The sequence below is a fragment of the Bombus affinis genome, chromosome 7, assembly GCF_024516045.1.
Source record: "Bombus affinis isolate iyBomAffi1 chromosome 7, iyBomAffi1.2, whole genome shotgun sequence".
In the NCBI taxonomy this organism is placed as follows: Eukaryota; Metazoa; Arthropoda; class Insecta; order Hymenoptera; family Apidae; genus Bombus; species Bombus affinis.
This window is the reverse complement of record NC_066350.1, coordinates 16,278,210-16,301,098: the sequence shown is the minus strand read 5'-3', so window position 1 is coordinate 16,301,098 and position 22,889 is coordinate 16,278,210. Positions and strand designations below refer to the sequence as shown.

The 22,889-nt window shown below is 44.9% G+C and overlaps 1 protein-coding gene across 2 annotated transcripts in view; it reads right to left on the bottom strand.

Annotated features, from left to right (window-relative positions):
- LOC126918816 (ephrin-B1) overlaps window positions 1–22,889 on the bottom strand; it is a 54,652-nt gene that overhangs the window by 11,579 nt on the left and 20,184 nt on the right. The window contains exons 1-3 of one of the 2 annotated variants that reach the window (XM_050727232.1): window positions 1,655–1,841; window positions 1,392–1,533; window positions 176–479 (exon numbers count right to left, since the gene is read on the bottom strand). In XM_050727232.1, the coding sequence (XP_050583189.1) occupies window positions 176–479; window positions 1,392–1,533; window positions 1,655–1,695 (487 nt within the window). In that variant the 5' untranslated portion in view covers window positions 1,696–1,841. Of the gene's footprint in view, window positions 1–175; window positions 480–1,391; window positions 1,534–1,654; window positions 1,842–22,889 lie in introns of those variants that run through there. The other variant, XM_050727231.1, reaches the window with a different exon arrangement.

The window sequence follows — 22,889 nt, the reverse complement described above, 5'->3', positions numbered from 1 at the left end:
AAGATGAAAACGCTCGCGAATTCGATCGTTTCTCTAATGTGCATGTGCATCGAACGTCTTTAAAATTATTATACATTATTTTTATATTTTACGTTACGTTACGCGAACAAATCGATATTAACAAGAAAATGGTGATACTTGTATCGGTGTTTACAATAAAACGAAGGATACTCACAATTGTTGCGCGATGTAGCCGATGACGACGAGGTGTCAGCCTCGTTGCGGCAGCACACCTTGAACACCACCTTCATGTTGTTACTGGTGCATCGTCCACCGATGCGTTTATGAAGGTCGTCCTTGGACGAAGTGCTGATGAAATAGTAATCGTGGCCTGGCAGGAACTCTAGGCCTTCAGGTTGCGGTGTGAACGGCCTGAAGGTGATCGTGAAGTACATGGTCTTATACGGGTTGTTACACACTGCTATCACCCGTGGATTTGGATTCGTTATCCGACATGTTTCGTATTCCTCTTTAGACACCTGTGAGACATACGATGCACCTATAAGTTCCCGGTACCAATCGATTCGCCACGTTAGTTGTTTGTTACCTACGAGTTGAACGTCCTTGAACGTTTTTTTTTCTTTTTTTTCTTTTTTATCGTTTTGTCGAGTCTATACAAACAAAGATTCTTTACAAAGATAAAGCTATTCTTCGCAACGAATAGCCGTGAAAAAAAGCTGATTTTCGTTCGTTCGCTAGTTCGTCGCTATCCATCCACCCTCCCCTCCTCTTAAGATACGATTAAGGGAGAAAAAGTATCTCGAGTAAGGAAAGTATCGTTGAGTTCGAACGAGACAATACGAGGAGGGTAGGATAAGATGATTAGATCTTGGCGATGATTCGTGACGTTTGCGTTGCAGCTTTTGGAAACTGCCCGTTGGAATCTCTGATAAAAGCAAGAACAGGGAAAGCAGAACAACGAAAGATTTTCACGATGCTAGCAACAATTTGATTTATGAAACTCTGTAATTTTCGTCCGAAGAACAAACATCGTTATCGGTCTTGTATATACGAGTTTCTCTAATTCGGGAATAATGGCGACACGGTAGTTTGTCATGAATATTTTTAAAAGCGGGTGAAATAGCGTTGGAACAGCCCCTCGAGGGCAACGCGATGTCAAGAGTTGGCTACGAGGCGGAAGTCGTTCTTGGGGGTCCGATATGAGCGAGTTAACGAACGAGTTTCGAGTAGCAGCAGCTGTCTAAACAGCACGGAACGCCCTTTGACAATTTTTTATTTCGCATAATGGGTCGACAGACGTGTAACTCGATTTATCTGTTGATCCCACTATGGATGGCGGGACCAGGGTACACGCTCGGACTCGTGACGATCTTTCTACCAATGTCGAGGGTAAGATTCTTAGCATTACGATTCGATACGAAAGTACTTACGTTGTAAATAATATACTTCTCCGCGTCCTCGTCATACGTTCCTGGCTGGTACACAGGACATATTATGTTCACTTGATCGTACTCGAACGCCGCGTTGTTCTTGTTCACGTCTATTATGTGGTCTGTGTTGTCTATTCGAAATCTGTAACAGAAGACATTAATCATCGATATATATCTAATAATTCGACTCTCGTATTACCGAATGAAATATAGGAAATCGTATAGGCATAGTAAATAGGCGCAAACATTCGTAGTATACACACGCGAATACGAACGAAGTTGGAACAATAGCGAAGAGAATCATTTATATTTCCAACGCCTGGATCTCGACGCCGCTCAAAACGCATCAAGCAAAAAATTAATCGTCGGATATCATCGGCGCGATTAAATGTATTAACGGTCACGTTTCACTCAGCGGTGTTTCTTTCGCCGCGGGATATCCTGGGATATCCGTTGCGAGTCGAGTACAATAGAATTCTGACTGGGTTTCCGCGTATCGGAAACAAGGCTATCCGTGAAACGTTGGCGAAATTCCAACGCCCCCGGAGGTTCCTCGGAAGGAATACACGGTTCCCCAGGGTCCGTCCGTCGGTAGCCAGGTCGGTAAAGAAAGAAAAAAGAAACGTCGCGGACTCGCCCTCGTAGGCAGGCACCCAATGTCAGATAGGCAGGCGCCCATGGTGTCGGGACCTCACGTAAGTGTACACTGTACATACAGAGAGTCTCTATACGAGCACGCACACGCGCGCGTGCTTGTTTGTATGTATAGGATCGCTTGTATTATGTAGTCGAGCTCGCTGGATACTTGGCGAGGATGGAACGAAAGGTCGGCGAATGAGTAGGAAGGAAAGTAAGGAAGAAGGAGAAGAACAGGCAGAAGAAAAGGAGGAAGAAGCAGAAGAAGAAGTAGAAGAAGAAGAAGAAGAAGAAGAAGAAGAAGAAGAAGGTGGAGAAGGTGGAGGACGGTTGCTATATAACCGGTTCTTTCCAACAGCGCTCACACACGCCAAATACACGCGTCTCTCCTACTCCACGTTGCACGGTGTATAGTAAAGTTTCCTGCTGTTCACACCGCCCTATTTTGGGTCTACGAATCGCCGCGCGAACTATTTTCTTGCTTCTCGCGGACGTTCCACTTGTTCCGTCCCGTATTTATTTTCTTTGCTTCTACCGCGCTTTACGTACGCGCCGTACGCTACCACGAGTATATTTGTTCTGTGTTACATAAATTAGGCGCGCGGGCGTATGTGATGCGCGCGTCCACGCGGGAATGTTAAGGCACAGACTGAAATACGGTTTTCCCTGTTTTCTTAGCGTCCAATCGGAGACGCGTCGTTCCTTTCTTCGACGTTCCATTTAATTTTATCGCGATGCTCTCCGTCATACGACCGCCCTTGCTCCGTTAACATTACACTATTACCAGCGTTATCAGGCTGTACGCGCATACACGAGCGTTATCGATGTTAAATTTGCAAATACCCTTCCTTTTTCGTAAAATGCCTCTTGTATTCCTCTTGTATTTCGCCTGTCGTCTTTGAAATTCTAATTACAGGCTACCTTTGATGAAAACCTTAAAAACTTTGAATTCCTTTTGTCTAAAAGGCTTCTGCTCGTAATTAGACCTCTGGTTAACAGAGCCTAACTTAAAAGCATGCTATTTAAAGTCTTAATAGCTGCAGTTCTAAACTCTAAAAAGCTCTATACGTCTAGAAATGTCCAACACCTGCAGATCCACTACCCTTCGTCTCTAAGACTTGCTGCTCGAGTTGAACTCTATTTACCCTTTCAAGTATACACGTACGGTACTCTGACAACACGTGTGTCTCGTATGCAAAGGCCGAGAGAGTCTAAAGTCTAAAGAGAAGCCTCGTCCGAGATGTACCCGTCGGCCGTACGCCAAGTCCGTGAAGCTCTCCGTGGCGGTAAAACGCGGGCGTCGAAAACGCGTCCCGACGTTTCGGAGCATTAACGGACAATCTCGTAAGTGGGCGTGTAAGGGCTCGAAAATTGGAAGGTAGGCCGGGCCTCGACCAAATTAACGTTTGGCGATAATATCCGCTCTCTCTTGGTGCCCCCATGTCGGTTCGTCGGCTCGGTACCCACCCTAAGCGCGCAACCAAACGCCAACAACCTCGGGAATCGAGGCACGCGCGCACACAACCATAGACGAAACCCATAGAAAGAAAAAAGGAGAGAGAGAAAGAGAGAGAGAGAGAGAGAGAGAGAGAGCGAGAGCGACCGTTGCACGATGGCAATTCGTGTGCGTTACGCGTGGGTGTGTAGAACATTTCAGTCGCTGGCTGGCCATTCACGAATTTATTAGACACCGTATACGTACGATCGTGGCCCGAATTACTCGCGATAAAAGCACGGCGTGGCTCCTTTTGGTACTTTGGACCGGGCAGCTCGGTTTCCTCACGAAGGTTGATGTACCATGGCCGTCATGTTCCCCGGTCGTCGACGCGTTAATGGCCGCGATGCGCGGTGAATTGTGATGTATAAATTTACCGGGGCATTCGTTTTGAAGGGGGGAAAAAAAGATTCGCTTTGTATCTACCTTATTTCGCGTTTCAACTGTTCCAGTGAACGAGCTGAGATAAGAAGAATACGGTGGGAAGGTGGGAAGCAGAGAAATTTAAATAACCGAGATCTGTCTGAAATTTGTTCGTGACGGTAATTTGCTCACCTATCTGCATCGTCGGAAATTTTCTAATTCTTGTAACAGATCCTTTTCTTTTCGAGCGCGCGCCAACGTTGATTTCGGATTTTTCATCTTTTATTTCATTTAGGTATAATCAGATGCAAATTCAACGGTATAACAAGATATCGCGTGAAACTTGGAAGTTGTTACTCGGTTGTTCGTTTGGAACGAGATATCAATGGCGTGTCCGGTAATTCTATGCGAGAATCAGGTGTCCTGGGAACGATTAACAAACTTCGTTTCTTGTAAAAACTTGTTGCTCCACGTCGAACGGTGTATGTTAATTACGACATGCAACACGCGTCGCTCTCTGGTCTATTTGTTATTTTAATCCTGCTACGAATTATATCCGATGAAAGGCTGTTATTGCATGTTACGGTACTTAGAACGTGATCCTTTTAAAGTCGAGGACGAACATCTTGCTACTCTCGCTGGTACAGCGAGCATAAAGGCGGTCTTGTATTATGATCGTCGACGATGTTATTGGTAGCCTCGATGTGTGATTTAAAGGTTTCCTCGGCGGCAATGGTGTCATTTGCATATACCTACGTATTCGTAGGATCTTCGAGGACCCTTGCATTAATGCGATACGTTGCTTTCGTTCTTAACAGTTCTTTTCTGGCCTTAGGTAAATAGTCGCTATGAATATGTATGGGGTGTCTTCAATGACCCCTCCGAACCTAAAAACCTATGCGGTTGCGAATATCGCAGGTTTGCTTAGAAACACATTTTGCTTTTACTCAATACGGACGATAACGCTATTTAATCATCGTTATCGTTGCTCTTCTTTTTTACGGAATTTTTCGAACGCTGATATTGGTATTTCTTTATGTACATTGAAAGATCGAACCGTTCATAAACCATGTTGAAGATAGATAGAGAAAACCGATAGTGTAAGAAATATTATTTTTAGAGTTTATCTTTGGAAGATACGATACTTTGTGTTATTCTCTTGTTCTATAAAAAAAAAAAAAAAAAAAAAAAAAAAAATTGAGCAATTAAGACATTTATTCTCTGAGAAACTTAACGCGCGTTACATCTAGGTAAAGATGAAAAACCTACAAAATCTCGTAATAAAATTTCGTAACATTTTACACGAACAAAAATGGTGCTTTAAATGTTTGCATCTTCTCAAGGGCTCATCTCGATCATCGATTTATTCCGTTCACATTCCTAATTTCCGTCGATCGTATAAACGCGTGTATCGCGGATATCCTATTGGCTGTCTAGTGGACCGTGTTGCTGCTAATTGCATTGTCGACTAAACACCTGTAAAATCCGCGAATTTCAGCGAAATTATTCGAGGGCCAATAACTGTTCGGCATATCCTACCCCGGAAACCGTCTTCATTAATTTCCACTACTGTCTGCTCGACACCAATCAACTACCAAATAAAACGTGCGCAAGGGTGCTCGCCTAATTGGAACAGCGAAAAAGTGGGCGTGTACCGATCAAGGACCTCCATCGTTTCGGGACCTCTGGAAATTCTCGTCGATCGTTCAGCCAGACCAATTTTATACGTCACCCTTTCCTTTCCCAATTTCATGTCCCAATCGACACGGTTCATTGGTCGGCGAACATATCCGTGTCTAACTTTTTTCTCCTTTCTCGACGAACGTTGGATCAAGCTCTATCGACACCTTCCCTCTTTCCAGCCATAGGAGAAGAAAATTAGCCACGATGCCTAAGAGTTATTCCAACCACGTGAATTATGCGAGATTCTTATCGACGTAATTACCGGCGTTCTTCGAGGAATCTAGGAATCTTGGAGCGTCGAGGAAGCAACGGAAACCGCGGGAATTCGCGTCAGCGTGTAAACGACACGCTCTTCTCGCCAACGAATCCTTTAATCGTCGATCCTTGACCCGCGTTTCATCGCGTTAGGAGAGGGGAGATCCACGCGTGCACGGTATTATTCTAGCGAGGTGAACACCGAGCAAGGAACGTTTCGCAAACGGTTCGACGTCGTCGCGTCGTCCCGTGCAAGACGGGACAAAGAGTCGGTGAGAAACGTCGAGGAAACTATAGCCACGTGTGTTAGAATGTGTGCGCTAAAGAGGAGGAAGGAAAAGCTGGAAACGTATGACAGGGATAGTGCAAGCTTGGAAGAAATGGGGTGCGAGTGAGAAAGGACAATTGGAAGCGAGAAAAGCGAGAGAGTGTGAGATAGAGAAGAAACGAATAGAGAAGAGCAGGCTTATGCGCTAACTATAAGTGGGATATTCTGGCAGGAATATCAAAGCTGCGACTGCATCAAAGAGGGCGAACAGAGGGAGTAGGAAAGGGGAAGAGAGAGAGAGAGAGAGAGAGAGAGAGAGAGAGAGAGAGAGAGAACTGGGAAGAAAGCAAAACGACTAAGAGGAAGCATTCTTGGACGTTACCGGCTTTGGGGCCATCGTTCGACTCTTTCATTCATCATGTTCATTCCTTAGACAAGCATTGTACCCGTATAATGCATATTTTTCCCTCTTCTTTCTATTTCGTCACCGACTCGAGGCTCGTGGTTCTAATGTCTGCGTGAATTAGTATTGAAAATTGACGGCGTGACTGAGAGACGTTAGGAATTATTTGATAAAGTCGAAGCTTCGAACGATTCCTGATTTTTTCATTGGTCTCCTTTTTTCTTTCTCTTTCCTTACTCTCAGACAGATAGAATATCCAAGAATATCTTCGATCTTGTTTGTTTCGTGATAACTCACAGTATCGATCTAAGCATCGTCTGCCGATATCGAACATATCGAACATTTTAAATTTCCTTAATTATCACGATATATGATAACCCAATGTTCAAATCTTAAAAAATCCGGTGATTACTTTTGATAGAGTCAATCGATTCTTCGAAACGGTAAAATTGAATAACCTTGGAACATAGAGGAAACATCAATCGCGTTCGAGGGAAAGGTGTAACGTATCGGTTCTCTCGTTTGCACCTGCTTGTCTTCGCGACATCAAATACGCTCCATAATTGGTTCCCCTCGGCTGATCTTATTTTTGCATCGTGCACATACTAAGCCTTTGTTCTTCCGGAGCTGGCAACCGCAGCCAGTTCTTCGGCGTTGAAAATCGACGTAAAACAGCCGCGAGACTATGGACCGAGTTTATTGTCGTCGTTTTTATGGGCGTAGATTTAACGAGTCCGAATGAACGCGAACCGTCCTCTACCAAGCTGATTTCCTCAATTCAGGCCATTGCTACACCGAAATCATCGTTTTATGCCTTGTAAAGCGTAACTATTTCCTCGAAGATTTCAAGAAGCTCTCATAAATCAGCCGGAATTTAATCGTTGCCCTAAACGAATTCTTCTCTCAAACTGTGTTTTACAAAGACTGAGAGCCAACGATTTCGGACGGAATCCAACTCAATTCCAATACGAAAGTTACATCTCGTAAAAATAGTATTCGAGCCTTTAAACACGAGGCTACCTACCACTTCTTATAAATTACGAATAACGAAACCAATCAACGATCGAAAAAGTACTCGATGATCGAAGAATACTTTGATCAAATAATATATTTCAAGGAAAATAGTAGTTTTATTTGTAGTTTTATTTGAAGAAAAAATATTTTACCACCTTTCATACGCATCGACGTAACAATTCACGTCAACGCAACTCGTCAGCGGTAGAAATATAAAGGCGGTAGCTGCGTGCACTGGATTTCCGTCGATCTATTTCTATCTCATAGGGGTCAGAAGCATTTTTGCCGAAACGTGGCCTGGTTCTTTAGCGGGGGCCTCTTGAACTTTTAAATAATTTATAAAAGAGCGCCGCTTGCATTCCCGCGGCTTTCCCTACCGTAACGAATTCCACGGTCTCGTGCCGTATTTATAATAACTTCCTGCAAGATGGTCCAGTATACGGCGCAGTCGGTCCATTTAATGCACGACATTAATGCGTTATGTAAAAGCAGTGCGGGTGATTCTCTCGTCGACGTCGCTGGGTAAGACCAGTCGTCGTGGTTGTCTTCGTCATCGTCTTCGTCGTCGTCGTCGTCGTCGTCTGCGTCGTCGCCGGCGGCGTCTTTTCGTCTCTCCGTGCCATTAGGACGTGCCGGCGTTATTATTAGTTAACTTCAAATATTTATCGTATTCTTCCACCGACCATCCGCCCCCTCCTACCCGTGAATTTTTCTCCTCTTCGATCTATTTTCGTATCCTGGATAATTCGAACCGTTTCCTGCTATCGTACTTTTCGCGGTACCTGAATTTTACGTATCTTTTGTCGAGTATCTTCTTATCATCGTGGACAATTTTTTACGAATTCGTTTGGAAAGTCTAGTTCGATACGCGCCACTCACGCAGCTAAAAATCGTATACAAAATTATTTGATAGCTGTTGATCGAGCAATCAGAGAAATTCGGACAATTACACCGGTGCAAAAAACTTGCGCTTTAGGTACGTGAAACGTTTCCTAATCTAATTACGCCGACCCACCGCAACTTTTTTCTTAACGGTGCCGATAATCCATCGGATTTACGAGCGCGGGAAAAGATAGGGGAAGAAACGATTCGCGTGAAAACGGAACAGGGAAGAAGACGAAACGAAAGTTAACGAGGCGCCTGGTAATTCTTCCTTCCCTCGGGGCAAAATTTTGTCCCGGCGCGAGCTCGCCCGTTAAACAGCTGAACGATTGCGAATACGGAACCTGTTGGCGTTGATAATTTCGTCGTGACTGTTCTCATCGAGTCGCAGTTAATCGGTTGTTTCGTCGACGAGTTTTATACGATCGATCAATTCGCTCTGATTTTTAGAGAACTGTGAATATTTAAAGATACACGAAATTGTGACACGTTGATTTTCGAAGAGAAAACGACAAATCGTCCTCTGTTTTTTTTTCTTAAAGACACGACCGAACCCGCGAGGCTTGCGGTCGAAGCGTGCGGTTTACATTTACTGGGTCGATCGAATTTGCCGTCTATTTTCAATTGCGGTGGATTTCTGACACTGAAAATTGACGGGCATCTTCGCCATGTACAATTACGATTTATGATTACGTAGGTTTCTTGTTTTTTCTTTTTTTTTTTTTCTTTTTTCTATTTTGGTTGGTGCATTGGAAATATCGTAAGTGTTTAAGTAGATTCGATCGGCCGGATTGTATTTCGATCACTTGTCACGAGGTTCAAAGAAGCGGCAGTTTAAAAGTTAAAAAGCCCGTTTAAAATACAGCTCCATCAAACGGGTGGTCGTTAAAAAATCGGCGCTGTTTCGCGAAGATAAATCTCCGAGAGAAAATATAGCGCGTGCTTTATGAATGTAAAGGAGGGGACAAAGTGATTATCGTCGACGAGAGCATTTAGGAAATTTACGACATTCGAAGACGTCAGCGACGATTCTTCGTTCTTTCCAATATCAACTGTATTTTCTTTTTTTTTTCTTTTACAAAAAAACCTCCTAACCGATCAAAATAACCGACACACGATCAAAAGAAAAAGATACATTACCTACGCCAAAGGAAAAAATTTCGACATCTACGGCACGATCTTTTGTCCCTGGAGCGCTCCAAATTAAATTACCACGTGTTATTCGAGATCGCAGACAATTCGAGGACGTTCGAGGACACGGGGTGAGGAAAAATCGACGAATCGGCGATTCTATTCGAGGTCGAAACTCGTTCGGGGTCGACACAGTCGATCGGTGGCGCACGAAACAGACAACACACGATTCTGGTTTGCTGGCGTAGCGTGTGGCTTCTAACCGAAAGTTCATCGATCCACGCGTACCGCGACGTTGCGTCCTATTAAAAGCCGTGCACAGTGTACAAACGTTCTCGCCGTTCCACCTCCCTCGCGAGGCGTGGAATGGAGGCACTAAAGTGGCTAGACGGAGTGTCAGAGCCGACCGAAGATCAGAGGGCCGCCGTTGAAAGAAATAGTCCGCCGGGGACATTATACCGCAGCCACGTCCGCGCACGTGTTTTCGGGGTTCCGTCTCGTAGCGTCGATTTATCAACCGCGTCGAAAGCCGCAACACGATCTTCTTCTCCCGCGGTCTGGCCGAATTTCCTTCAAACAGGTGACGATGCTTTTTTCTTTTACGTATCGCGTTCGTTTAATATGAATTTATCGGAGGACGGTGTTGCTCGACGATTTATAGGTAGAGAAGAGGCTTTGAGTTTGGAGATCGGATATAATCGTGTTTGCTTCGAATCGAGAATATGGAATTTGAAAATTTGGGTAGTGCGCTATTTGAGTGGGTAGAGGATATTTGTTTGTAATTGTGTCTTGTTCTCTTCTTCATCGCTGTTTATTCGTTTTAAGTAGGTGTAGTTACGGGTGATTGTAAGAATTATTTGTAAGAATTAGTTGGCGAGGTATTATATCATTCAATGAGCGAATTACAGATATTGGTAAGTTCTTGTTGTGCAATGTCGAGTCGTTACACTCGTGCTAAGAGATTAGTTTAGATTTCATTTCAAAGGCAGGTTGTATACGTGTCAATTTTATTTAGAATTATTGCGAAAAATTACTAACGTGTATCAATGACGAATAACGTCTCGATGTCATGTGATTTGTACAGTAGCGTAGAGTTGCCACAAGGATTACGTATATCTCGAAAAATATTCCACCATACCTTTAAAGAATCGTACGTTTTAAGAGTAATTATGTTTTGCAAACTAAAGCCCATCCTATTTATCTAAAAATATCATCTTAGAATAACTATCTATAGCTATAACTAGAATAACTATTGATTATGGAATAAAATAATTGAAACTGAGAGACGTTAAGACCGAAACATTTCCGCTATTCTCGTTTAGGAGCCGTACAAAGTAACCTTCGAGTATAAAAATGTGGAAACAGGCTATGATTTGCCTATTAGTCTGGTCTGTGTACAAATACGGAGTAACATCGTGAGTTAAACCATGGCCGAGTCTCGATACGATTCAGATTGTCCCGGAGCTCGTGTAATTTATGTGCAGCAGCATGCCACTCCTTTGTAATTGGACTAACGGCGTAAGTAGAGGAGCGTCTGTCCCGATCGGAGATCAAATGCTCGTCGTTGAAAGAAAATAGTAGTCGGTCGGAGTCGAGTCTGAAACCACGTGGTTCAGGCATCCCGACGGCGACGACGACGACGCGCTTCTCGGAGTTCCGTGCTGGCTGGCTGGTTGGCGGGCCAGAGATTTATCAGTCTCGGCGTTTCGAATGTGTCGAAAGCGACCGCAGTTTTCACCCTTTGAACCTTCGAGTTGCAGCCAACTCGGTTAATGCGGCGGAGAAGGTACGCGCGTTGCCGATGCGGAGACGTAGGACGTAGGTAATAGAGCCGTGTGTATCGCCGACTCGTTAATTAATTTTAACTACCAATTAGCGTCCGTAAGCCGCTTCACCTTTGGTTACCATTAGTTCCCGAATATTTTTCTCCTCGAGGAACGAACCACCGGGATAGCCTATAAACGTCGTCGTTTAGTCAAATTCTTTCTCGAGGAATTTGTGTTTCTTGAAAAAATCCGGTCGAACATGAGAAACCTCGTGTGACGCGAATAGCTTTAACCCTTTCACCGCGAACATAATAATCATTTTTATTTCTATATATAAAACAGTTAACTCGTTGTGAACAAACTATCCATTTACGTCGTTTGAGAAACCTTAAAAATTGTCCGATACTCGTTGAAATTTGTATCGTATCAGCCGAAAATGTATATATACATATATATGTATATAAGTACGAGTATGAAGATATGAAAATCAGATTTTAAATCGAATATCTCAAAAGTTAGAAAATTCGATTGGAAGAAATGCACGAGCGTTAACGACCCAGGTTCCCTGTGAACGTTTAAACATGCATATATATCTTTAATTAACGCAAATCCCTTTCATCCGTATACCAGAAATACCCCTAGCCTGATAAACTACCGCAGCGAAAGGATTAACACAAAGTATTAATTACCATGATTGAAAATTTAGCGACCGATCGTGGCCAATAGTATTTAGCGAAATTCTTCTCCGAGTAATTTTTGTTTGTTTCTTCCGGTGGAACCTTGTAATCGTCGTGAAAGTAACGAGAGATCGAGCGACCCTCCGTGACATTTAACGACGATTTAATTTTACGATCGCCAACTTTATGGCGATCTCGGGCGTCGATTAGACGGAGCCACTCTTCGGTCAAGTACCGTTCGGTATATTAGCACTCGAGTTTGGGAAGAAAACGTAGAGCTTGCGGCCTGACCTTGCTACGTTATAGCTTCTTCAGTTTTATAGCTGATACCAGCTTCGGTGTACGAGGGAGCCGATGAAAGGTTTACGATTATGGAAATGTTTGTTCCTACGACGGGGAAACGCAACGTCGGGATCAGTTTTCGAACAGTCCGCGGCCATACGGTGTTATGGCACGCCGGATACTTTGTTTCGGTATCTTTCCAGGTAGCGGCGCGTACTTGGAAAATATTCTTATACCCATATAATCTCCGCGTGCTCATTTTTTTTACCGAGCTTCCGAGAACGCGTAAACATTCGATCGAATAGAAGAAAATGAAATAAAGATAGAGGAAACCATATTTTATATAGTGGAATACAATATTTTAATTTTATCTTCTACGGCTTAGATCATTAAACTTTAACACCTTTCATTATGACACTTTAACCATCATATACCTCCTATGAGGTGAAAATAGAGAAAGTAACTACTACTTACGTGTAAGTACGTATAACCATATTACTAAGGTATGGAGAGAAATCAGAATAATATCGATAACAATTGAACGATTCAGAAGGCACACTGGTTAATCCCACAAATTGTAATTGGAAAGGGAAGCGCCTTGGAATTTACTATTTACATCGTTCGTTCATAAGCATAGAAGACGAATTCTATCGTGGTTAATAGGTTGATGATGTAGGAAATTCGACAGAGTCACGAGAATTGTCACGTATTCTGGTAGAAAAATTAAGAATTAAGAAAAGAAGGTTGAACGGCCATTTGTCGTTTAACAATCGTATACCAATCGTGTAGCCAAGCAATGAAACGGAGAATCTTCCAAAGAATGGAGTCGATTATCTACAACGCGATCAAACATACAAAACAATCTACTTAGATTTCCGTCAAAACCTTCGATCTCGCCGGAAAGGTTGCAAAACGAAGCTTCGTAATACCCTGCGACGCAAGTCCGGTACATATTCTCCGCCCTGTTATCGCTCGGTTATCCGAACAAAATAATCGAGCAATAGGAAACCGGCATCGATCAAACGCGTTATCTCGAAGACACGATTCCACGATCCTTATTATTAATCTGTCCCTCGGCGGTTTGATCGCGAGGTTCGACGCGCATCCGTTTAGAGGATTTCCTTGACAGAGACAGACCGGCTGCACGGTATTTGCACCTTCGACAAAGATCCGCATTGCGCATTGAGACATTTCTGTCCGGCCGATATGGAAGATAACCCGTGTCCCGGTGCACGTTCGGGGTCAGGGCCCCGTTCCTGGGTCAGATCCACGGCCTGGCCATCGTGTTGATATCCCCGAGATAGCTCCCATTGTTTATGGACATTGTCGTGCACAGGTACGCGGGCCCAACGACAGTTCGGGGTCACTTCCTAGTGCCGTGACGTTTCACACCAGCGTGACACATCGCCGGAGATTCTCGGCATTCAGTCACGAATTCGCGTGACTCGCGGAAAATCACCATCCCGACTCTTTCTAGCCGTTCGTCCCTTCCTCCGAGGTGTTTCGAACAACCACATCCTTCCAGAGCCTTCTTCGTTTACTCGGCGTCGTATCGGTCAGAGATGTATAGCGTATATCGCTTCTGCTCCGCAGCGTCTGGGAAAACGGGGCGTGTAACCAGCCTGTGTGCCGCTGATTTGCGCCACGTCAGACGCGCCATGTGTGTATACACTTTGGCTCTCTGACTTTTTGCCAGATTTACAATTGCGTTACGGGTTGTAGGGATATCCGTGGATTACCAAGAAGAGAATAGAACGTGTTGGGAGATATAAAAGGTTAAACGAGTTTTCCTTTCAATCTGAAATGGGACTTGGAGGAAACTTGTAGCCAATTGTATATCTCAAATTCACAAGAATCGCACCACTGAGCCAGTGTTTGCAAACACTGCGAGCAGAGCAGAGCAGGCACCGGTAGTTTCAACGTTGACGAAATTTCAAAGCGGTTCGATCGTCGCTATTCGTTATCGTCGATTCCCTGGTGACCCATGTTTCCACTTAACGCGATAACATTCGGCCGATCGTTATCGAGATTTTCAGGCGCGTTAAGTCGGTTCGTGACAACGGAGCATTCCCATACCAGGGTTATTCACGATCTATGGGGTTTGCGTCAGTCTGCCGAGAGTCGATTCGCTGTTCGTAGCTGCGTTCCCCTTGCGCGGTCTTGCCGACGTGTAAACAAACAGAATTGTATGCGAACGGCATATGTTGGAGCGGCTCGTACACGAATTCCTCGCGTTCGTCGTTTGAGCGAGCATCGAATCAGGAAGTTGTCATTATCGTTTACTCTTCGACCGCGCCAGATCCTCTTCGCGGCAGATAACTTTTTCTTCACCACTCTCTGTTTTTTCGTGTCTCATCCTCCTCTACTTCGTTCCGCCTCTTTATCATCCGCCTCGTATTGCCTCTATGTCCCTGTTCCGTTCTCTCTGTCAACAACTCAAGGATTTCTTCGACAAGTCCTCTGCACATACATCAAACCCCTCCTCCCGTTGCCCTGTGTGTCCTCGCCATTCGTTTCAAGGAAATAGACTCGTCATCCCTTTACGACGTGCTAAGCAGTCGAGTAAACACGAAGGCCTTAGTCCTCGTTGAAACTCGGGGGGATCTCTGGCCCAGGCGACGACTTTTACGTTTACTGCTTTCCGCACGTGACTTTTCTGGCGAAATCGTTTTCGCGAGGTACGAGGTCCACTAGCTGATACCTGGACGCACCACGTGCGGCGTCCTTTGGGACAAGGGACTTTTGCGATAACTAGGATGTCTTCGGTAAGGACGAGAGAAAGGAATGGCGGGGGGGCACTGTTTAGTTAGAGAACGCGGTAGAAGAAAATGTCCATGCCAACGATAGAGGCGAGCGACAAGTGGCGTAAAAATCAACCTTGAGGAACCCTTTCTTCTTTTCGCTTCTCTTTTATTTCGTCTCTTCCTTTTTTCGACGCAAGCACAGACACTCGAAGCAAACGGATGTGAATAGCTAGGCCTGCGGCCGCCGGGTTCAGGGCGGAGTTACCTTCGTATATGAATCCCGTCGTTACAGAAGACCAACGGCGCAAGGATTCCGTGCGCGCATTGGTATTCGTCTTTGTTCGAACGACGATAACGCGTATTTATCTCGAGCTCTAGGAAACCTTCGACGAGCCACCGACTAAATGAAACGGACGAAAAAGAGCTTAAAGTCACGTGAAACGGAAAATCTGTCCGTAAGTAAACGTGGAGGATTTAATCGTGTCGAAGGTTATGCTCCATCTTATGGAAAGCTTCGAAGTCGATAAAGTTGATCCGAACGACCCTCTAAGTCGTTTTCATCCGCGCTTTTATCCTCGATATATGCATCGTTGAGTCGGAGACTCGTGTCGTTGAATCACGATACGGTGCACTCGCGATGTACGCGGTTTCTTGTACGCGTCGTCTCTTTCAGTTTGGAGCGTGTTTCACAATTTGTTGCTTGCCTGCCGTAGTCGGTGGTCCCCTCGCGTGTTTCCTGTAACATTTTCCCTTGCGCAACACCACGGAATAGCATCGGCGCGCGACTTTCACCCGGTCCTTCGTGCCGGCTGCTGCTGGTAGTACGGAGCCATAAAAGTAAATCGGTGGAACTCTCGAAGGCCCAAGGGCGGAGTAACCTCGGGCGGCATAAATCCTGATGTTCTAGACAAATGGGGCCTAACGGTGCGTATATACTTCGGGAGACTCTGCGCGCTTGCACGAGCCACCATCGTTTCGCTTCGCTTTTGTCCCGACACGCCAAGAGCATCGGCTTCTTTTGCTCTTTGGTTTCAAGGACCCGCGTAGAAGAGGAAGAAGGTTACTACGTATACCTGACGAGAATTAGACGAGGAAGAAGAAGAAAACGATGCTCTATGTTGACCCGGAGATATTCCAGGATACCTGACGTCTTTTCGTGTCTTTTATCTTGCACGATTTTCTTGTTGGCTCCCCCCCCCCTCCGCCCCTTATTTCTCTCTTTTCTTCTCTTTCTCTCGACCATTCTGTCGAGTTTTCAACAAATAATAGACTACTTGATTGTGAATATCCTCGATTAGGGTGTTGGGATAGAGAAAATGCGACCGAGAGGGTCGTCATAGTCCATGGCTGATCTGGATCGACACACCGGGAAAGGTTCTCCATTGTGAACCAGATACCAGAGGCAGCAAGGGATGAAAAAAAATTATTGCGGACAGAAGTGCAGCGTTTTGTTTGCTCGGCATTGTTGCCGTGGGTTAATAGTCGGTAGGGTATTTTGTCGTTTGGAGATTCTTTTGGTCGAGTGCTTTCCGGCCGAGTACTTTTTCGGAGCTCGCTGGGCTCCGCGTAACAGTTTAATGTCTATGAATGGGGGATTAGAGACGGTAATGATCACCGAGGATCGTTTTAGAGTTTGTAAGCTTATGCTCCAAAACAAGTTTAGAGCCGCGGTCGCAGCACGTACGAACTTTGAACGAGCATTTTTGTGTATACAGCTCGTTTATATAGCTGCCTTTGCTCGCAAACCCCGACCTCTAATAATTTCATTTCATTCTTCGTCTCTTTTTGTATATCCTTCGTTATTCTTTCTTTGAATTTACGTTGAATCGTACTATTAGCGGCGTAACAGGCATAAATTACACGCGTACACGAAAAAGAAACGTGTCACGTGAACTTTACAAAAGTTTGTGAATAGAACAATATGTGTACTCGTTGGTAGATAAAAAGAAAGTTTGCCACGCGATGGCAAACGTATTCGCAAAATTACACAACCAATTGATGGAATCAGAGACAGAGAATTACGTAGCTGTTTAAAATAACTAAGTGACCGTAATATTCTGCTATTGCTTCAAACATTACCTTTATTATTACCACATTACCAAACATTATTGGAGCGACGTAACGCAAATTCTGATCGCGACATGGTATCGCTGGAAAGGAAGCGAAATCGTTCGGAGGTAAACTATGTCAGCAACGATCAAACCATCGATACTTTTCTAAATCCGGCGACCGGCCGCAGAGATTACCGATATAACACCGGGGGTCGTCCCGTTCGGACGACAAGGAGCCCCCATCGTTCGTCATTAGACGTCCAACTGTCTGTCGACAATACCATGGAGCCACGGTCACCGACATCTAAGAATGTTCCACGGCATCAATCTTGCCGGTCTCGAAAATTCAAAGAATCCGATTCTCGTTTTCGGAGCTCCTATAGCACAGGACACTCACGGGTCTCGCGAGTCTTTCTCGCCTCTTATTCTCTTCGCGCACCTTCTTGCACACATCCAACTCCCACCCCTTGGCATTTTTCTTTTCTCTCGTCGATTGTCCTTCTTCCTCTCTCGCTGCCGTTCTCTCCTCCGCCTTTCGAGGATCGACCTACGGCTGTTCTTTTGGAAACCATATATTTTTCGTTTCACAGTTCGCGGCGCCGTTGAATGCCCTGCCTCCATTCAGACGAGGGTGCATCTCCGTAGCAGCCGCCAGGTATAAATTTTGGCGTCGGTTCGAAAGACCAGGGTAGGAGGCTAGTGAAACGGAGAGAGAGAGAGACAGAGGAAGAGTGGGGGTGGGCAGATGAAGGGAAAAAAGGGAAGAGAAAAAGAAAAGAGAGAAAAAAAGGAAAGGAGGAGGAGGAGAAAGATCGGTCCCATGGTAATCGATTACCTCCCCCGTATCCCCAGAATCCCATATAGTGACCGGCCCCATGGCACGAAGATTGAACCTTCGATAGCCGATGCTCCACACTCTCTCTCGCTTTTCTCTCTCTCCCCCTCTCCCCTCCCCCTCTCTCTCTCTCTCTCTCTCTGGATCGATCTGTGTCCACGGGCCCCCGTTACTCGTCTATTTTTCTCCAGCAAGATGCACGAACACGTAATTTCCAACGGTCTGGGAAACGAGTTGCGCTAATTAAGCGCGCACAGATTTGACACCTGCTGTACCTTACTTCGAGAGGAACGCGAGTCCTTCTGCTCTTCTTTTAAGGATTAGCTCGGTGTTGTTGGTACTCGGGAAAATTTGTACGTCTCGCGAATAGCGTCAAAAACGAGAGTTTAATTACTTTTTACAATCCGGCGGCTACTCGATCAAAAGACGTTTGGTTATTCCAAATAAAAATGCTATTCTGCGATTCCAACGACGAAAATTATTTGACGTTCGATGCGGAGATAAGAAGCTGTATCTACCGTGCGATATTTGAGAAAAAATTCCCAGCGGTGATACAGAGATAAGGGGAATATCGTATGTTCTCTGCATTCACTGTCGGACACTGTCATTCAGTGTCATATAATCCTGTTGATGGATGTGAACTTTTGTCCACCATGTACTACGATTTTTACGGTCGTGTTGGGTTTATTAGAAGCAACTAACGAGATCTGCATTCTTCCACCAAAGGTACGTATTAAACCTCTTAAACTCGTCGAGTTACCGCTTGCCTGTCGTCGCGTCGTTTATACACTGACTCACGATGAGTTAATCGGTACCCGGGTCATGCGTCGTAACGAGCGTAATTTGATATCGCCGCGACACGTTTCTACCGGGCCGTGTTTCTAAATTTTCGAACCGACATGATTGCACGACGCGCGTTCCGATAGCCCGAACCTGCTTCACGGACAAATTGTAAATGTTTAACGAACCCGATCCGCGTCGTTCATCGACAAAAGACAGGCCAATTTAACTTTATCGCAACACCTTTTATAAACATCGTGTTCGGTAATTACCACGATGAACGAACGAGCAAAGAGTTGGAAGGATAGAGACGAATGGAAGGGTGGGACGAGGCCGAGAGAGCAAAGGGGACCTTCGCTTTTAATTCGGTGTCAGTTATGATTCAGTATAGCTTGACGATGAACAGAGGAAGAGGGGAGGGCGAACACGAGGAGGGAACATCGCTCGAGACTAACAAGCTTATCGTACATCGGCAGATCGTTCCTTCTCAGAAGCCAGTTATCCTTCGGCGTATTTGATAACGTTCGACGAGAAATATAGCATAAGACCGCGCACAGCCGTGAGATTACGGATCCGAGATATATTCTTATCAAAGCAAAGGTGGAGCTGGCCAGATGCGCAATTTCCAGATCCTTTGCACCAGGTTCTTCTATCTCTCGACATTTTGCACTTGGCTCGACGCTAGTCCAATCGTTTCTACATTTATAAACTCATCAAACTCATCTATGTATTAATTGTCTATGTTTCATGCGTTTAACTTACGCAGTCTTTTAGTCTCTTAGCGGTCATAGCTTTTGGCTATCTTGTATACTGTCGCTCGGAAAATCTGAATTCAAAATTTTAAGCTATCCGGTATCATCGATTTCACGCAGTTGTTTGGACACGGGATATACCGCAAAAGCTGCGGAAGAAAGCCTTCGGTACACACTGGGATATTTCGAAACGCGTATCGTTGCCTTTTATTGAAAAGGGGCAGCAGAAGGCGGCGCATAGAATCAAAACTTAAGATTCGAGAGAGAAAACACGAAGGAGAGAGTGAAAGAGAGCGAGAGAGCGAGAGAGAGAGAGAGAAAGAGAGAGGGAAAGGATAGTTGGGTGCACAGGGTGCAGCTGCTTCTTTTTCTGGATTCTTGCATCTGCCTCTGCCTTCTTGCCCCTCTGCGTCGGTTCACCAGGTTGTGGTCATCCTCGCTTCGGGCCTCGCGGCGCATTACGTGGCACATTTTCTTCGTAGTACGCGTTATATATACTTTCTCTGGAAGACTCGCGCCCTTCCAAGGACCGGGACCCGATCTCCATTCTTGGCCTTACGTACGAAGAATAATCGGGACCCGCGTAATAACATCTTTCGCATTTCGGGATACATGTAATATACGAAATATATTCATGAATATTTCGGCTGATCATACGGTGCACGGGCATAGTGTGCTCGGCTATATGTTTTAAGAAATTCGAAGGAAAAACGTCGCCGAAAGGAATGTTTCTCTCTTTTTGAATGGAGGGAGAGTGGACGGGGTTGGGACTGCGTGGACGATCCTGTTGGCGTTGCCTCAGGTCGGCGCGGTGCAACGATAACGAAAATTCCAGGATCGAGTGACTGACGAGAGAAAGAAAAAAATTGTTGCCGAGAGATTAGGGCTGATCGGAGATTAAAATGAAACGGGAAAGGGTGGCCAATGGAGTTATTGACTTGTTAATTTATCACCGTGTAGATGTATACAGGTTCGTTTTATACAATGTAAGCATAATTCCAGGGAGGAATAATTCCTTATGCAAAGCGTGCAATCTTAATTGCAAATACTCCGATGGAATCGGTACACTCACGACTCTGATTGAAATCGTTCTTGTCTATTTTTGCGAGACTATGCCCGCATAAATATTATATTACGAAGTAGCTACGCCACAATACGCAAGATGAGACGATTCGATTCTATAATCGAATCTCCTGTTTCTATATTTAACCGGCTTCACCAAGTTATGTAATATGGTGGTACGAAAAAGCAGGAGGGCGAAATCTTACTTCTGAATATATACCACCAGTTCAAAGGACCTTAGCTTACCAATCTTGCCCCGTGTCCCACCCTAACGCGTAAAAACTCCCTACAATCTCCCTGATACGCCTTCGAAATCGAACTAATCACCGACGACCCCTCGTGACTTCTTTCATCGGACGAACCAGCCAAAACTCATTATCGAAGTTTTCTCTCAATCGACGCGGTTCGTTCCTGCTTTTTCTTCCGATAGTCACCTAACTGTTACAAGAACGAGACATTCTTTTCTCAAGAGGATTGCGTTTCAACGTTTCAACGTTTCAACGTTTCAACGCATGCTGTTTACATTGTGCTGGAGAGCGCATTGTATCGGTGCGTGCGAACCGTGCGCACCATAAGACGGTCGAAAGTCGACGAAAAGCAAGAGGAACCCGAAACTTTCGATTCGTGCATCGTAGAAGAGGAGGGGCACTGCGTTTAACCTCCATTGAATGGCGGAGCGCGCAAATCCCCCGCAGCCGGAGTTCCATTCAGAAAATGCGGACATAAGTCGCTCAGCAAGCACTTCAGCTGCACGAAAATCTTGGGACGGTAGTAAACACGCACCCGGCCGATCTTCTTTATCTCCGTTGTGCCCCAGGGTATACACGGACGAGGAAGTTGCGCGAGAAAGACGCGGACGAGAGGATGACAAACGTGACACTTGAAAACCAGTTTTCGAGGACGCGTGAAAGTCGGCGTGCCTCGCCATGGAGGAAAAAGGATTTTTACCACTTCCGCCGTGTACGTACGCGTTCCGCTGCTTTCTGACCGTCTCGACCTTTCGCAGCATCGGCTTCGTACATCAGAATCGCATTAGGCCGTGCCACGTTTCTGGCACGCAACAAGACGACGTTTTCTGGCGGATCGTTCAAATGGACCAGGGTCGAGAGATGCGCAAACGGGACTTTCGAAATAGAACGATTTCGTTTAACTTCGATGTAATCGTCGAATTTTCGTGTCTCGTTCTTGTTCCCGTTTCTACAGGCACAAAGACTTTCGATGTGTGAACGACATTACTGACATAGATTTGGAACTAAACAGTAGACACATGGAAGATTAGTTTGCAGCAATAAACAGGCAGAAGAGAGAGAAAGTTCTCGAACGAGATTCGAGCATCGTTAATCGTTACTACATACGATAGACACTCGGGTTTGTTTATATCATCGTTTGTATGTATGACTAATTAATTGATATATATATATATATATCAAAATATATCCTGATAGGGAATGGCAATTTTCATGTTTTCTGGAATTTTCAATCCGACGTAACGTTTCCGACTAAATGAAAAGCGTTAGATTCTTCGAAAATTCTATCGGTCGAAATTGCACGAAGAATTTTCAACGATCGTAGAGACGTCACGATAATTTACGGAGATTACACGATACGCGGTTCTCCGACGTTGTTTCCTCAAATCCGGAGAAATATTTAGTTTCCATTGTGTTGGCGCGTTCAGGCATCGTTTAATAAGAAGATCTAGGAAATAGCCGCGGCAGAGGAGAAAAAGGAAACGAAGGGGGAGGGGGGAAGAAGAAATAAAGCGATACGACTTTATTAGCCCGAGGATAGGGGAGCGTATTGCTCGAAAGTGCAACTATGTACGATCGCGTATCGAGTTATGAGTACGAAGGAAAGACGAAGATGAGATGGCGAGGACGTGCGAGACAGAGAATGAGATTTTTCGTCATTGGGTAACGTCTACGTATGACGGGGAATTATAGTCAATCGTCGATAAGTTATCGATAATTTTAGAAGAACGCCGCTGAAAAATGACGCTGCTTCGCATTTTGCACCGGGCATACCCGACAATTTGCCCGATATTATGGACTACTCATGCTACGGCTTTTCAACACTCGTGGCTGTCGTCGTTACCGTTACAGATACGATATCCAGTTTCGTACGATCAATACGTTTTTATAACCCCGAATTGGAGGTTCAGAACGTGGATTCGAAAAAGGTGCGAACACTGTAACCAAGCATTTTGCCCCGATACTTTCGCGAGTCTTCCATACTCCTTGGCCAAACGTGATATTTAATATAAATTAGGTCCTGGTCAACGATTGCGATATTATACGATAGTAATGAGAACAACGCAATTCGATATCCTAACAAATACCGTAGTTGAAGGAATATTGAAATTGTTGAAGTAATTACTTGGAGAAAAACTCTATATCTTTAGTTTTGTATATCCATGACCCGG